This window comes from Acartia tonsa, chromosome 14 (genome assembly GCF_053477335.1).
Source record: "Acartia tonsa isolate MP-2025a chromosome 14, ASM5347733v1, whole genome shotgun sequence".
Taxonomy (NCBI): domain Eukaryota; kingdom Metazoa; phylum Arthropoda; class Copepoda; order Calanoida; family Acartiidae; genus Acartia; species Acartia tonsa.
Window position 1 is genome coordinate 35,119,234 of NC_137273.1, and position 17,552 is coordinate 35,136,785.

Genomic DNA, 17,552 nt, shown 5'->3' on the forward strand with positions numbered 1-17,552 from the left:
TTTAATCTAATTTCCTAGGTTTAAATTAAATTTTGGTACAATACCCTGATAATTAAGTAATTGTAGTCTTAAGTTGTAATAATAGACATAATCTAGATACTATCTAAATCAGCCATAGAACAAACTGGCCATGGTATTGATTAAAATTCTGTACATATATTGGTAGAAAAGGGCATGATTTTTTAAACATCGTTCGCATAATAAGTTAGCTATAAATAGTCGCATTACTAAAGCTTTTCTTGGGTAAATCATATCGTATTAAAATGTATTTCCTAGTATAATGAAAAGCACAAAACCTATAATAAGTTAGCTGTGAATAGTTGAATTTCTTAGAATAAAGTTAGCTTTCTAGAAATCTCGACAAATTTGGTCGCTAGTATTACGTGTAAGAATGTTAACAAAAGTGTTTGTCTATTATGGAATCCCTTTTTAAGTTTGACGAATTTTGGGTTCAGGTGGACTTTCTAGATATACAGGGTGGGGCACATAAATCCGGACTTTTTCAAATTTTTAAACAAATTAACATAAAATCGTCAATTTTAAAGATTTTATTGAATTTTAAAAACTGGTAGGCAGAATAGGTATATGACTATTAAATTATTCAAAAAAAAATGGCCGCCAGTCTCATTCACCGCCTCTACCCGCCTGCACAAACGCCGGCAGGCCCAGGTCAAAATGTACATGGCCAAGCTGGCGAAGTTCTCCTTGATAGTGGCAATGAGGGAGCTCTTTGTGGTATAGGCATGTCTACTGGTGCATGCTTCAAAGTAGCTTTAGGCCAAAAAGTCCATTGAATTAAGATCAGCTGCTGGGAGGCCACATTTCCTTAGGAACGTGAGTAACCGCAGGATCCAAATTAACCCAACTTTCAAGCTACCCTTAGACACGGAGGTTCTTATTTGGACCACAGTTGAGCTAGAACGACGTTCTTTACCTTTTTGGAAATGGCATGACAATTCAGCTACGGTTGTTAGCGCAATCCGTAGTCTAAAATGAGTTTTAAAGTTCCATATGGGTTCCTGAAATCGAGAACCGAGAAATATTCACAATTTTTCACGATTTTTGACGTTTTTGACATCTTAAAATCTGCCAAGTTTCACTTTGCTGGAGCACTACGGCCAAGCCATTTCAGATAGAGAGCTCTAGTCTTTTCTAGTGTCTTACTTATGTATCTAAGAGTATCTCCAGCAAGTGTTATAACCCTACCTTACCTACAGATAGGCTGAGGTCAGATTTAGTGGGCCCTAGTCGAGAATCAAGATTAAACCACCGGCGCATTTCGAATCTGCCTTGTTGAACACATGCGCGGCCAGTTTGGAATACATGCCCATCATCGTCCAAAGATTTTTTTGGGCATAAAGGTCATTACCTAAGCTTTTTATAGAGGGGTCAAAAGTCCTGATTGGTCATGTAGTTTTGACGCTATGGCCGTTTTAAAAAAGTCCGGATTTATGTGCCTCACCCTGTATTATGGTTATGTTTCAAGGGGTTCAGATCCTCGAGGCATCTATTTGCATTTTAAATATTAAAAAAAAAAATAATACGATACCTATCTATGTTGCTCTCAAGTCACTACAATACCTTGCTATGTTGTGTTCAAGTCTCTATAGGTAAAAAATTTCGATTTTTGTTTGTGATTGCTCTTTGGACCTATGAGAAGCTACCCTGTAAAGGAGAATCATATTGTTTCAGCGGTTAGTGAGATCTCTCAGTAAAAACTTACAAACGCAGAGACACACAGACATCCTTCTACTTTAGTATAAGGATTTAAGAGTTTCCTGGACAGACCTACATGACCTAATTATAAAGCAACTGTGATACTAAAAATCATTCTTTAATAGTTATTTCTCGTATCGTATTATAAACGGCTTTCTGCGGATATAGAATGTACAATTATAAGATTAAAACTAGTTTTTTTAGCCCCGTGGTGCCGGCGGCACCGGCTAAAAAAACTAGTTTTAATCTTATGATTGTACACTACTATATTCGTAGAAAACTGGATATAATACGATGCTAGACATAGTTTTTTCGTATGGATGAGAACCGGTTCCTATCCACCGGATTCGAATGAATACGAGAAAAACAATTAATATGTTAATTGATTATTTGCCGCGAAAGCTTTGCTAAAAAGATTTAATTGAAAACAAAGTTGCATGTTCAAAGAAATTCTTTAATAATTGTCATCACTTTAAATGGTCAGCTGAATTTGAATTGCTGATTGTGTACACAGTTTCCTCGGTGTTTTTCCTCATCCTATCTCAATATTTACTACTAGCGAAAAAAGCTTCAAACTTACCCAAAAAATCTAAATTTGAAAAAGTTTAATTTTTGAATGTATAATGTATAAATCGTTTGAGATAGGATGAGGAAACACCGAGGAAACTGTGTACACAATCGGCAACTCAAATTCAACTGACCCTTTAAATATTACATAAAGCCTATTTTAGAGTATTAGGGTAAAATAATCAGCTATTTTTAGTATTGAAGCTACTCTAAAATTCTAAATGTCCGTTTATATGATTTTGCTGATATATAAGCACGAGTAGACATCAAATTTGCTTACGAAATGCGTTTTTCTAACATAAAATTTAAGCTATCATGCTAATTTTGGTATTCAATTCTTTTTATTGTAGGAGTGTTGATGACAAGGACGAAAAGGCACAATATTAGCAGGAAATCATCACTATAATATGAAAATTTTAAGCATCCTGAATTAAATATTTTTTGGATAGATTTTTTAGGAAGTTTCATCCAACTTTAAATAATATTGAATATTCGTTGATACTTCTGATATTTGTTAATGTTCGTTTGTCTTACCGTGTGATTTGTTGAGGATCAATTTTATCAATGTTGTAAATGCTGTAATGTTTTAAAAAAACGCCGTACTGCTTTTTATGTATAGTGTTCAATTGTAGTTAGAATCAAAAGCTTTCATCAATTAATTAGTACAATCAAAAAGGTAAAAAAATAGGATTGTTGTTTTAAAATGTTTGTTTGTGTATATATTTGTTAATTCAATACAACTATTAAACAAGGACAAATATGTTCATTAACAGTTGTTGCCAACTGAAAAACACTCAGCGCCCCAATAAATTTAAATAAAAAAATATTTCTATCCTATGGGTTGCCCTTAACCCTACGGGATACTATCTATGTATGGTTTTTCTATACTTTATATAACCTAAAATTAGCAAGAAAATTTTTTTTTTCTTCAAAAATTGAGGGAAACCGTTCCTACTCAGGGGTAGCTATTCTAACAATAAATTCTACAAAAAATCACGAAACCTTTTAAAGTATTGTGGGAAGTATAATTTGTTTTGTCTTGGGATAGTTATAAAATAGCTGTTTTTTTTGAGGAAATTTTTTGTATGAGCGTTAATTGTTTAAAATGTAATTAGATGTATAGGTATGTCTTTGAGTCGGTGTTCTAGGATTTTTTCTTAAACTGTTAGAAAATTGATAGGTTTATTGAATATGCCCATTTCTTTATTTAAGATCTTTTTTTTGAGAGTTTAATGCCTTCCTAGGTTATTGTGGAGTTGATCCTGGGAAGGTAGAGGAAATTGGGCTGTTCATTAAACTAGTCCCCAAAGTCTTATAATAATGTTTTCTTATTCGTTTTCTTTACAACCTTGGGGGATTTTATTTAATTTTGATTGGTTTATTTATAAGTTGAGTGTCCAAACGTTTCTAATTGTAATCTATAAAAGGGGTAATTTTGTGTATCATTATTGGGGATGTACATCAATTTATCGACCATTGTCTTATCCCTGTAGATCCCTGGGTTGCTCCTATCTTCAAAAGTTAAATTTTAAACGATCCCAGTGTCTTTATGAAGCTTCCTGAAACGTAGGAGAGGGGGATAAAGAGTATTTATGGGGTCATAGTGTTTCTTACATTAGAGTAAAACACTAGTCTCTCAATTGGGCCTTTGAAAATCAACCTACAATGGTGTCGGGAATATTAACTCAGACATGTAACAGAAAAAAATTTGCTAGCAGACGAAAAAGGTCATCTATAGTATACACATCTATACTATAGATCTGCTTCAAAAACTTTTATGTAACTACCCTTGTTTGAATCTAACCTTACTTGTTAAGTAAATTTTGAATGAGTGAAAATTAACATTCTACCTTTTGTTTACAAATTCTTTCCAAAATACGGGACAAAAGTCCCCAATGTAAAAACCCTACAAAAAATATAGTTCACCTATTCTAACATAACTAGCAGCTACGCCCCTAGAAGAATTTAGGACAAAAATATTATAATTTTTTTTATGGAGGTTGGTAATTTGTTATTGGGAGGGTGGAGATACTCTCTTCAAAAATAGTTAAAAACCTTTCCTGGACCTATAAGAATCTTTACTGTAATATAAAGGAGAACCATATCGGTTCAGCGGTTAGTAAGATTCATCGCTACATACAAAAAAGTTTACTAGGATAATAATGTTTTTGGTGAATGCTTGAAACAAATAAATTGCTCAAAAATCCTTTACAAAATCTAAAACTTTAGGTTTTTTCTTTTTGTTACATAAAAATTTGTTATTTTTGTGGCACCACTGTTTGTTTTAAAAGTATCTTATACTTGAACCTTTTGAAGTTACCGAATTAAATGCATAAAATTAATTTAGGCATTTCAACAATCTTCTATTTTACTCGTACGTTTCTAGAGCGGCTCGGCTGCTTATTGTTGACTTTATGGCGGCTACAAATAGACATTTTACTTTTAGCTTAGCTGCCAAACAAGGATGGTTTGGTTAATAACTAACTGACATTGGTTGCAACTTTCTACTGTAGAAAAATAGGCGGGTCATGGAAAGAAAACGAAGTTGCAGGTTTCATCGTATTTTCACAGTAGCTTTTGAAAGGTTATTTTAGGTGAAGTAACTGTTAATGATTGCCCCGCAGGGCTTGAGCCCCCCGCAGGGGCTATAAATAGGAGAAAGGCTACTTTGAAAATACGACCCGCAACTACGTTTTCTTTCCATGGTCCAAATAGGAATTTGGCCGAGGTATTACTGACGGCCATAGGGACTAGCTGACCAACAAATAATACATGTAGAATATCTTCGTATTTTCCACCCCTCCTAATATTTTTCACCATAGCTTCTAAACTATACACAGTATAAAGATAATATTTATATCTCCAAAAACTAGAGCTCAGAGGGGTTCTAACAGTATTCAATGCATTTTTCTACCATTAACAGAAGCCACGCAATTTATGTTTTAAAATGGATGCATGTTTCTTGCACACTCTTTACTTCAAGTAAACAATAAAAAAATAATTTCTAATAATTTATTTAAAATATTTCATATAATAATAATTAAAAACAATTTCAAGAAAAATCTATATTTTTCTTATTTCAAGACTAACAATAGTAAAAAAGGACTATTTTTGAACACTATAGACAAGTAATGTATTTTTAAAGACTATTTTTATGTAAAAAAATCACAAAGTATCAAAGTTTTATTTTAAAAAAATTAAGAAAAAATCTAATTTTAGTATTATTGATTGCATTGATTTATGTATAGAGTGAGAAAAATGACTCAAATCACATTTTTAAACTGATTTTTTACAATTATAGATTATTTAAAATGACTGTCTTTTTTTGACTTATTAAAAATTAAATTTTATCCTGAAAAATAGCCAAATTTTTTTGATTTGAAAACTTAGACTTTGAGATCTAATATCGAATTAAAATTATGTTCATATGTAGTGCAGCAATAAATTTTCAGTGTTTTAAATCTTAAAAATCTGTTAACAAACAAGAAAAAAAGGATGATTCTCTTAAGAACAGACAGACATACGGACATTAATTATAGAGCAGCTATGCTACAAAAAATAACTTAAAAATTATTATTATAAAACTATTGGATACAAAATGAGGTCACTATTAGAAATTTCAGGCCGTTTATAAAAAAAACTGATATGTTTTTTCCTTCAAAAAATCATTTTTAGGTCTAATTTTAGTTTATTTTGTACATACAATATCACAAATAACAAGGCCTCCAATTTAACTCATATGGCAATATTCTTTTAGCTCGCAAGTGGACCACCTCCAACCCTTTAAATTTTGAAAAAAGAGGAAGGGGGTATGGTTTTTAACAAGCGAAAAAAAGAGACTATGCCAAAAATACCCTACATAATTTTAAGTGCAAATTATCAAAAATATAAAATTTTATTGCACTAAAAAAATACTTTTTTATTTCTGTAGACATTTTTGTCGAAATATTTATAAATTATTCCGACTTTGTTACAGAAATCGTTTCTATATCATTATCTACATAAATTGCACCAAATTTGGATCAAATGAGCTTCTTTTATAACATTTTTGTACAATATTTTGTTATATAAACTGACTGTATATTGTTTTTATATTCATAAAATTGACTTTATAATGTTTTGAGGTCAGATTTTTCACATTTAAATTATCTAAAAATGTCTGAACTAAACACTTCTGTTTTATTTTTTTCTAAGAAAACTGTCCAGCCGTTGATGGATGTGACAAGTTCAGCGGCGGATTCATTCCTGCCGCAGCAGACACAGCCGCCGCCGATCCGCCGAACATTGAAGCCGCGGGGTTCATAAACTGCGACGTCATACTATGCAAGTCAGGATAATATCCGCCCATGTGGGCCATCGAGGACATGCCGCCGTGGCCGGCCGCCGTGCCGAAACCGCCGTAACGCGAACAGTCTAACCCGGTGGGGAAAAAACCGCCGAGTCCCGCGCCCTGTCCGTGCCTTTTCTTTTTTGACTTGGTGGACAATTTGCGGTTGCGCGTCTGGATGTTCTCCTTCTTCAGGGCGGTCGGCCGGGGCACGTTGTGCAGCTTATGGTAGAGGCCGCACGCGTTGCAAACCGGTTCTCCGTTGGTGTTTCGTCGCCACAAGGTCGTCGTTGTTGTCCCACAGTTTGTACAGCTTGTACCCTCGCGCTTCGCGGAAGACTGAAATAATAACAAATTGTACATATTTGTGTATTCATTGTTGAATGTATTGAAACATTTTTACTGCATAACTGTAAACTGTTTTATTTCTTATACAAAATTTTATAGAAAATAATGCACAAAAATGTAAACAAAAAATCCACGAAAATTTTGAGAAAAAATCACGCAACCTTGCCGCATAAAAATGGCGCGCGCTAGTTTTCTCTTTCTGAGTGCAGTCTGATTATAGCCGCGTTTTTGTATGTAATTATCCACTTAGAGGCGAGCAAAAAGTGTAGCCGTAAGAAATCAAAAGGTTAACTGTGTCCTGTCATGAAATTCTACTTTTTGGGCTAATTTATTAGTTTTTCTTTTGCTATATAGTGCAATTTCTTATAAATAACTTTTTGATGAAAAAGCTTTATTACATAAAAGCCTTTTTTCTTAAGAATTTTAAGAGTGAAATCCGGAAAATAGCCTAAAACCCTCCAAAGAAATATATGAAGCTATCACCAAAAAGAATAAGATTTTCAAGATATTTTGCCTCAGACAAACCCGTTTATAATTGCATAATATATATAATTTTAATGAAAGAACTTCCTGAAGGTGAAAAAAAAAATAAAAGCAAACAAGTTTTTTTCAAGTGTTTTTGTTTTAATTGCGTATAAATAATTATTAAATCAAATATGAAAGAAAATTCAAAATCATGCTATTAGATAAAAAAGGATATAATACAATAATTAATAAAAATGCAACTAAGCGAGGCTACTCTGTAAAATGCTTACCAGCCGGCGTTTTGGTTTGACCAGGGGACGGTTAGTACCGTTCATCTTGTAGTATAGACCACAGGCATTGCAGAGATAGTGACCGTTACCGTCTCTCCGCCATAACGGTGTAGACGTCGCACCACAGTTCACGCACTCACGACCCTCTGAAAAAAATAACAGAATTTATTATTTAACAAAATTAAAGTTTCTAAAAATCAGAGAGGAAAGGGACTTATATTATTGTGGTACCCAAAGTTTTATAATCGCAAACTAACATTCACTGCTAAACTTTGGGTACTTTTATTAAGACTTGATTGGTTGGTTAAAACTAGAAGTGCTCAAACTTTTTAACCAATAATTTTTATCTTTGTTTACCCATGGGGAATGGGATGTACATCAATTTATCGTCTATTGTCTTATCCCTTAAGATCAAAGCAAAAAAACTTCTACATTCATTAATAGAATAGTTATAAACAGCTTTCCGCGGATATAAAATGTACAATTTTAAGATTAAAACCAGTTTTTTTAGCCCTGAGGTGCCAATGGCACGGGCTAAAAAAACTGGTTTTAATCTTATGATTGTACATTTTTATATTCGTAGAAAGCTGGATATAATACGATGCTAGACATTGTTTTTTTTCGTATGGATGAGAACCGGTTCCTATCCACCGGATTCGAATTAATACGAGAATAGTTATTTCTCGTATCGTATTATAAACGGCTTTCCGCGGATATAGAATGTACAATTATAAGATTAAAACTAGTTTTTTTAGCCCCGTGGTGCCGAAGTTTGAAGGTTTTTTAGCTAGTAGCAAATATTGAGATAGGATTGGGAAACACCTAGGAAAATGTGTTCACATTCGGAAACTAATTTCAGTTCACCCTTGATTTTATGTGTTGTTTGGAGTGATTTCACTTTCGCGCATATTTAAATTTATAATATCATCAGAATTGCATATTATTACAACGGCGCAAACTTTTTATTCCCTCTCTAATATAATCTATATTGTGTAATTGTGCGAATATGAACTGGGAGGGTGGGGCCATTAGGCTATTTATTATATTAGTCCCCAAAGTTTTAGATTAACGTTTTTTGATTCATTGGTCTAACAACTTTGGGGACTACTACTGAATTTTGATTGGTTGGTTAATTAAGTTGAGTATCAAAACATTTCAACCACTAATAATAATCTTCAGACGGGGTAACTTGTGTATTATCAATTTATCGGCCATTCTCTTATCCCTTTAGATCCCTGGATTATGAATCACTACGCGCATTTTTGTGATACAATGCGGAATTGAAGAAACGTCATATTATTTAGGATGGTGGACAAAATAATGTCACGGTCGTAGCGGTCATGCGTCTTGCGCAGGGAAAGGTGACGCAAATTTCATAACTCAGTTTTCGCTATTTGGTTTACTATTTTTCTCTTAAAGATAAAAGCGATGCTTGCTAGATTATCTAAAGCTGTAATATAAAGATACATTTTTTTCCAATCGCCAAATCTGGGGTCTGAAATTTGCCCTTCAAACCTGACGCAAGACGCATAACCGCTACGACCGTGGCATTATTTTGTCCACTATTATTATTTAGTTGGTAACAAATGGAAGATTTTTAAAAAAGATAAACTTATTATCGCTCCATTTACTTATTAATATCTCAGTTTTGATAAATATTTTATTTCTTTTTTCATCAGTTATTATGTTACTAAAAATAATACAATTGGCCCAAAAAGACGCACAGTTAGAACTTACAGATAAAAGTTATGCAATACAAGTGTTGGATCGTATTTGTATCAGAGTGGTCACTTAGGGATCTTAAGGGCTAAGACAATTGAGACAAATTTATGTACAATGACCCCATTTTTAGATTAAAATTGTTAGTTCAAAAGTTTGGACACTGCTAAATTAAACAAACCCAAAAAGTACCCAAAGTTTTAGGCCAGTCAATAAAAGAGCTTGTTTATAAACACTTGGGTACCGCAATGATTTACAGTCCAATGTCCCCTCCCTCCATGTGTAATATTTTTAAAAACTTAGAATAAAACAGCAAGCAGCTGCAATTGTCAAAAAAGTACCCCTTTTTACTATTTTGAGTATGTAACATTTTAAGTAGCGCAGCTACTCTATAATTCACGTTGTCTGGCCGTCGGTCAATATGGCTGTTGGGAGAATGTTATTTTCTCCGATGCCATTAAAGATAGAGAGCTGAAATTTTCAGTGAAGATTCCTCTTACATTTGCACATCAAGCTTCTACATTGCTTTGTCCATCAGTCTGTTGGTCATGATTCAAAAGACTTCAAGAATTTGTGATTTTCTTGTACTTCGCTACTTATGTATGTTGTCATTCTTGTATTTTTTTATAAAAAGGGGCTTTGTTGTATTATTGTTGAGTTTATATCATTTTTAGGCATTTAAAATACCTTCTATTCTGCAGAAAAATGGGCTATAAATTATAAATTCTGTCATTTATTTACCTTTTGGAGGGTTTATTTATTTTTTAATGGTTTTAACTCAAATTATGCCACTTTAAATTATTAAAAAGTTGTTGTTTTTTTTTACAGTAGAAGTTGTTTCGCCCCGAGGGGAGGGAGGGAGAGTTATTAAACGTAGCCTAAAACCACCCCAAATCGATAAACAAGCTCTTCTGAAAAGCCAAACTAATTCGGACCAGCAGTTTCCGAGATCTTTGGCTGCAGACAAAAAAAATCTTTCACTTTTTATAAAAAATATGGCATAGAGGCTATTTCCCACGAAAAATAAAATAAAAATTAAAGAATGAATCCCTTTTTTACGATGAATATATTTGACAAAAATAAAACATTTTTTGAATACTACTTAAATATTCTAAAACAGTGTAGCGCCCCCCCCCCCCCCCTCCTAAAACACTTTGTCACTTGAAATGTTAAACCTATTTGTGTGTTATAACATGGGGCTAATCCCCCCCCTCCTCCAGAAATATTGATCTATATTTATCACTACTCCCCTTATCCTATTAATACCCCCCCCCCGCCTAAATATTTATCTTAAGGGGGAAATTCCCCCCCTTTTTTCACTGTCAATGATTTTTTTGAATGAAATTTTTGACAAATTTGTTGTCATCTGCTGTTAGAGATAGCAAGAGATAGATAAGATAGCGAGACCTATGTATAGATTTTGTACAGGGAGGGAGGGGTACATGGGACTTAAAATTATTCTGGTACCCAAAGTTTTACAAACATATCTGTAGTATAGATGTATATACAGACCACCCTTCATTTTTCAAAGACCTCTTTCTTCTGCTTCTAAATAATTTTCTGCTACTTAGCTGTGTAAATATAAGCGATCCCATTGGTTGATTTTCAATGACCCAATAGGAAGGTTGCACAAGACGATTGTGATGGGGAGATACAGTTATTAAACCCTTTCTCCCTCTAGTGTTTTACTCTAATGTTTTACAAATACTTTTATGAAATCCTAATAGGTTGGTGAAAAAATATTAGTATCCAAACTTTTCCAAAAAAGTTTTAATCTACAGGAGGGGTTAGATTGTTTATCGTAATTTAGGGTGTACATCAATTTAAAGTCCATTGTCTTATCCTTTAAAATCCCTGAGAATAAACGAGATTAAAACAAATGTACAATGTTTATTATTTAAGCCCTTTATGTACTTTAGCCGTAGTCAGCTGTACGCGTAAAACATCTCAGGGATCTAAAGGGATAAGACAATGGCCGTTAATTGATGTACATCCCCAAGCAAAAATAGATGCGTACATTTTTAAATTTCAGATTAAGCGGCTTGTGTTAATAGTAGAAAAATGTTACGCATACCGTTAGAACCGCTATAAACCGTATTTTTTTTTTAAATATAAGAACGGTTCCTGTGCTACAAATAATCTAGGAGCTAGGTGGTAAAATGTCCCAAAATTTACTCGCAAGTCAAGTTTTAAGTCAGTTGGGACATTTTAACATGTAGCTCCTAAACTATACGTAGCAGAGGAATCATTCTTATTTTATATTCTTATTAAAAATAGACTTCTTAGCGGTTCTAACGGTATGCGTACCATTTTTCTACTGTTAAAACAAGCCGCGCAATTTGAATTTTAAAAATGTCCGCATTTTTTTGCCCATTCTTTAGTTTTAAATGGAGGAAAATAGCTTTTTACCTTAAGTTGTGAATTAGGCTATTAGGGACCCCAGTTATCCATAAATGTGACCACTATTTGTTGACTAAAATGACAGTTTTAAACCTCCCCATAATGAGAGGTCTTTAGGCAAAGATAATTTGAGTACTTTAGGGTCATTAAAAAATTATACCATATCTTCAAAAAATAAACGTTGAAACCGAAAAGTCTTTGCTTGCACAGATTAAAGAAAAAAACAGGGTTCTAGTTATTTATTACTTCCCCAATGATGTTAAACAAATTTGCCCCCTCTGTAGATTTAAATTATTAGTTGGAGAATTAATATTTAAAGTTTTAAAGCGAATTTTGGATACAGAATCATAGATAGATAGACAGATAGATAGACAGACAGATAGATAGATTGATAGACAGATAGATATATAGACAGACAGATAGATTGATAGATGAATAGATAGATAATAGCGCATCTTCCCAAAATGGAATCTATAGTAGTAAAATTTGTACAAAAGGCTAAAATTATTGGCCCATCATGCTAGGATGTGCATTCACTTCTGCATGTGTATCACATTAGCAAGTAATCAGAATCGCCTTTTATTCAGTGAGGTAGGGGACATTGGGCTTGTCCCTAAAGTATTATAATAACGTTTTATTTTTCGTTGGTTTAACAACTTTGAAGACTATTATTGAATTTTGATTGGTGGGCTCATTAAGATGAGTGTCGAAATTGAAATCTACAAGAAGAGGGTAATTTTTTGTATCATCATTGGGGATGTACATCAATTTATCAGTCATTATCTTATCCCTTTAGATAACTGCATTTAAATATTGCACTTTTCTTGTGCTTGAAGCACAAAGCAACTATTAATTTGAGGGTTTAATATAATGCGTTTGTGATTGCCCACCCCTCGACCCAATCAATAGAAAAGTTAGAAAGGAGGAGTAACGAAATTAATGTCCTTATATGGTTTTATCTACAGGTGATTGGACAATGGCAGATATATTAGTCTTTTCCCGATACATAGTTTTAATAGATTACTACTTGTTAATTGTATTATCATGCCAAAAATTTTAAATTCATTTTATCCTATTATATAAAGAAGAAAGTGTTTTTTGTCTGTCCCGAAGGATCTCGCTAACCGCTGAACCGATCGGGTTCTCCATTACAATAAAGCTTCTTATAGATCCTGGGAAGGTTTTTAACTATTTTTGGGGTGGGTGTCTTCACCCCCCTTCCCCCCCCAAAATTTTTTTTTGCTCTTTTAAAACTCAAATTTAAAATGGGATGAGGTCGACTTTTCTCCTCCTACTTTAAGTGCCCCTAGAGGCTTCTAGGTGTGTATCCGCTAGTTTTCTATATAAAAGAGTAAGAAGTTACTTCAATTTTCACTTTTAAATGCTAAAAAAATGAAAGATTATTTCAAATAAAAACATTAAATGATAAAAAAATTAAATTATGATAAACTTTAAAAAATGATTTGAAAAATAATATATCATGAAAAAAAGGCGGAGCAATTTTTTTCTCATTCAATCAAATTTTTAAAAATCATTCAAATAATGTTACATCTATATTTTAGAAAATCAAATATAGAGAGGAAGGGAGGGGACATTGGACTGTAATTTATACTGGTACCAAAAGTTTTATAAAACGATATCTCATTGGTGTTCTTAAAGTCTTTTAGGCCTTTTTATTAGTGTCCAAAGTTTTCCACTTAAAATTGAAATTTACAGGAGGGGTAATTTTGTTTATAATCACAATCTTATCCTTTAATGTTCCTGGATATATAGTACCCGAAGAAAACTTTTTCGCCTCCATCAAATCGCTATTCATATTCTGATTATTGGAATGGCAATAAGTTTAGGGGAAAAAAATCTTAAGAAAATTTACTACTCTAGTCACTAAAGTAAAATTTTTAGACCTAATTTAAATTTTTAACGCATTTACAAAAAGATACTTTAAAGAACAGAAATATAGGGAAGGGTCAATTTGAGATAAAATCAAATCAATAAAATTTGAAAGGTATTATCCTCTTAGGATATTTTCAATTTTTAAAATTTTGGTTACTCATATTTTATATAAGCTATTTCACTATGATATTAAGTGATTTATTGATTTAATCTTTTTTGGGACTGGCTGAGGATTAAACTTTCTTCCAATGTCCTCTCCATTTACCCCTGTTAGTCCAGAAGTCAACTAATGAGCAATAATCCTTATCTTTATTTCGAAACCACTCTATATACTAAAATGTAAAATTAGAAAGTCTTGAAAAAATTTCTAAAAAGTTCTTAAAAACAGTTATTTACTTCTTTATATTTTAAAATCCTATGTAACTAAAAAATATTAAGGTTCAAAGAATGTACTTCCGTGTATTAAATTCTTTTCATTATAAAGTTTAAAATAATTTTTAAAATCCGCCATCATCAATTATTTATTGTCTATTGTCTTATCCATGTTTTTTTTTGTAGGAGGTTTAAGGTGGTCAAATAGTACAAAAGGGTGCGTTTTCATTTCCGCACTGTATCATATTATTATAATTTGTCCCTTTTCCGTTTGATTTGCTTTTATCATTAATCGCCCCCTGAAATTTAGTTGTTATTGTGTCTTTTTTTCAAACTAGGGGCTACATCCTAGAGGCCTCTAGTGGAACTTGAGGTTGGGGGGGGGGGGGGGGATCGACTCCCCCACACTTAATTTTAGTTTTGAAATAAAAGGTAGACAAAAATTCTAAGGCGATTTCTCTTGGCAAGGTTTTTGTGCCTTCCCAAAAATATTTATAAACCTTCCCAGTACATATGAAAAGCTACATTTTAAAGGAGAATCATATTGGTATATTTGTTTGCGAGTTTGCACAAACAGATACACACAGACACAAATCATGTTACTTTTATAAATTGTTTATGAAACACTTTGCGGAAGGGAATGGACACCTGAGAAGAAAATATGGTTCCTTTCTGTGCCAATTAATTTTAATTGGTAGCAAAGTAAAGTTTATTCTCCCATTCTTATGCAAGGAATAGGACAATGGGCGTTAATTTATACTTAATAATTATGTTGATAATTCTACATTTAATCAATTTTCACTATTCATGAGAGAGTGGAGATTATAGTTTTCATGTATAGGAATGGCGTAATGTTTCCTTAATGGTAATTTTTACAGTAGTTCATTTAATATATAAAATCACTAAATCTTCACTATTTTAAGATTTTAATATAATATTAAGACAAATGGATCATGGAAAGAAATAAAAGTATCGGGTTTCATTAATCATTAAAATTTACCTAACCTAACTTAAAATAACCTATCAAAAGCTACTGTGAAAAATACGATGAAACCCGCTACTTCGTTTCAGAAGAATGTGTACAAACTTACCAGTCTGAGTTTTGCTCTTATTTGCACCGCTTCCCGAGCTCCTGTGACTACTCCCGCCAGAATTACCGCCAATCCCACCATTACCGCCGACCCCGTGCATGCCAAAACTACCCGTTGTCGAATAACCGCCGTAGGCCGGATGGCCAGGATGCGATAAATCTGTATGCGCGGCGGTTAAGGGATCGTTGCCGCCTCCGGCGGCCGGCTGCACAAAATATTGGCCGCTGTAATCACTGCTTGCATCGGGAGCGGCGGGATATTGACTTAATTTATCACTGCCACTGCCGCCGTTATGCTGGCCGCCGATTTCATCCTTCACGTGGTCCTTGTCCTCTTTCAGCAGTTGGTGTGACAGCGGTTTAACCTCGGGTATATCAAGACTCGCTGGCGGCGTCAAATATTGTCTATCATCATAGCTCTGATGCCCTACCGGTGTTGACGGCGATCTATCTCCGTTACCACCGCCATTATTATCAACACCCGGCGTCGGCATGTAACGTGAAGTATCGCCGAGATACCCGCCGTCGACGGGATATTTCTCGGCGCCGGAACTGGATGAATAACGGGACGAGTGCAGCGACCCGTACATGTGGTGCAGCGGGGTGTAGAAATGCGACATCATTTGCGCGTCTGCGGCCATACGGGCTAAAACAGAAATCGCCGAAATTAACATGAATAAAAATTTTACTAGTAGCGGTGCTACTCTATGTTTAATGCGTGACTATCTCTATCAATTGACTTGTTAAATTGTATCACAAATATTAGAATGATTAATCGAACAATAGATTTAAATGATTTAAATATACATATTCATTTGAAAAAGTGTTTTTAAAAAATCATTTTTAATAAATTGATAATCTTTAACATATTCATTAAAATTTTAATTGTTTAAAAATTTAAACTTATAAAATGTTTTTGTATTTTTTTTGTATAAAATTTGTAATTAACAAATCTTATATAAAATAAGCTTTAGAATCGTCACTACAAAATGAAAAAAGCAAAAATATTGTACCTTGAGATCCGTAAGGGGATTGCATGCCCGGAGCAAAATACGGGGAGGGGGTGTGAGGGGGCACCCCTCCACCCTCCCCACCAACTTTTGAGGAATACAGACCGCTTCCTGAAATAACATCAATGTTTAAAACTCAATTAATTAATAAGAAATAATTAGGTTAATCTGTTTGTTAATTGTTGCAAATTTTCTAACCATTACTCAGATAGAAAATACTGGAATCTTCATTAAAAAATTTCAAACTTCAACCAGGTTGAATTAAATCTATTTTACATAAATCGTCACAGGTTGACAAACCAACAAAATTCGAAATTTTCAAAGAAAAAAAATTATTAGCCATCTAATATGCAAATCTCTTGGTATACAGCAAATTGTTTAAATTAGATATCCAAATAACAAATCTATTGCTATAGCAAATATCTGTCTATCCAGCCAGCAAATGTGTACCTGTTGAATCCATGTATGGCCAGGCCGCAGCCATTCTGTGATGCATTGACTCCTCCATTGAAACAACCATTTCTCTCACTGGCTCACTGTGCACAATGGGCTAGGCATCAGTAAACAACGGAGTTTTTAAATAATTTTCATAAATTTTCTTTAACACTAGTGAATAACTTTTTTTTTCACTGTAAAATTTAATTGAAAATTTTCAACCTAAAATTTAAGAAATTTTCTTTATTTAATTAGAATATGTAATTATAAGCTTTGAATCATAAAAAGAATTATATTTCATAGGAAAGCAAAAAAAAATAGGCTTAACCATTTCTAAACTTAAATCTAAATAAAATAGCCTAAAACCGTGTAAAGCTATGTGAAGCTTCAATAAAATAGAAAACTCAATTGAATATCCAAATCATAAGCTATAACCTTACTACTTTATATCATTGGATTGGATATTAAATCCTATTACAAGCTATTATCTAAAAAAGCTATGAATTGAAAAAAATTCTAAGTATGCTTAAGTGTAAATATTCTATTAAATTGTTTTTCATTTTATTAAGAAAATTTCTTTCCTGTATGTAGTGTTTATTAAATTTAATTATTTTCACTATAGATCACTTTCTCTTGATAATCAATTATGTTCTTTAAAGATTCACTATTATCTTATTAAGATGTTTCAAAGATTTCATACAATTCTATTGTCTGAAATTGCACTTTAAAAATAATCTTTAAGCCAAATCTAATCAGTTTTAAAATCGATAACCAACAATTTTTATCATCGTTGATCTTTTTCCAAAAGTGAAGCTAAAATATGTGAGTGTTGATCTTAACCCTAACTCCACCCAAGACAAGATGATCAGCAGAGATGATCTAAATGTGGGTGAAGATTATTGTCTTCTTGATAAAGATCA

The 17,552-nt window shown here is 33.0% G+C and overlaps 1 protein-coding gene across 1 annotated transcript; it reads right to left on the bottom strand.

Moving 5' to 3' along the window:
- Nucleotides 1-5,287: 5,287 nt before the first annotated feature.
- On the bottom strand, nt 5,288-16,857 carry LOC145305614 (uncharacterized). Its single transcript, XM_080147297.1, has 5 exons — nt 16,648-16,857; nt 16,201-16,308; nt 15,189-15,833; nt 7,714-7,859; nt 5,288-6,949 (listed from the first exon to the last, which is right to left on the bottom strand). The coding sequence occupies exons 1-5, from the start codon at nt 16,715-16,717 to the stop codon at nt 6,473-6,475; spliced, it is 1,446 nt and encodes a 481-aa protein (XP_080003423.1). The 5' UTR covers nt 16,718-16,857; the 3' UTR covers nt 5,288-6,472.
- Between the last annotated feature and the right edge of the window lie 695 nt (nt 16,858-17,552).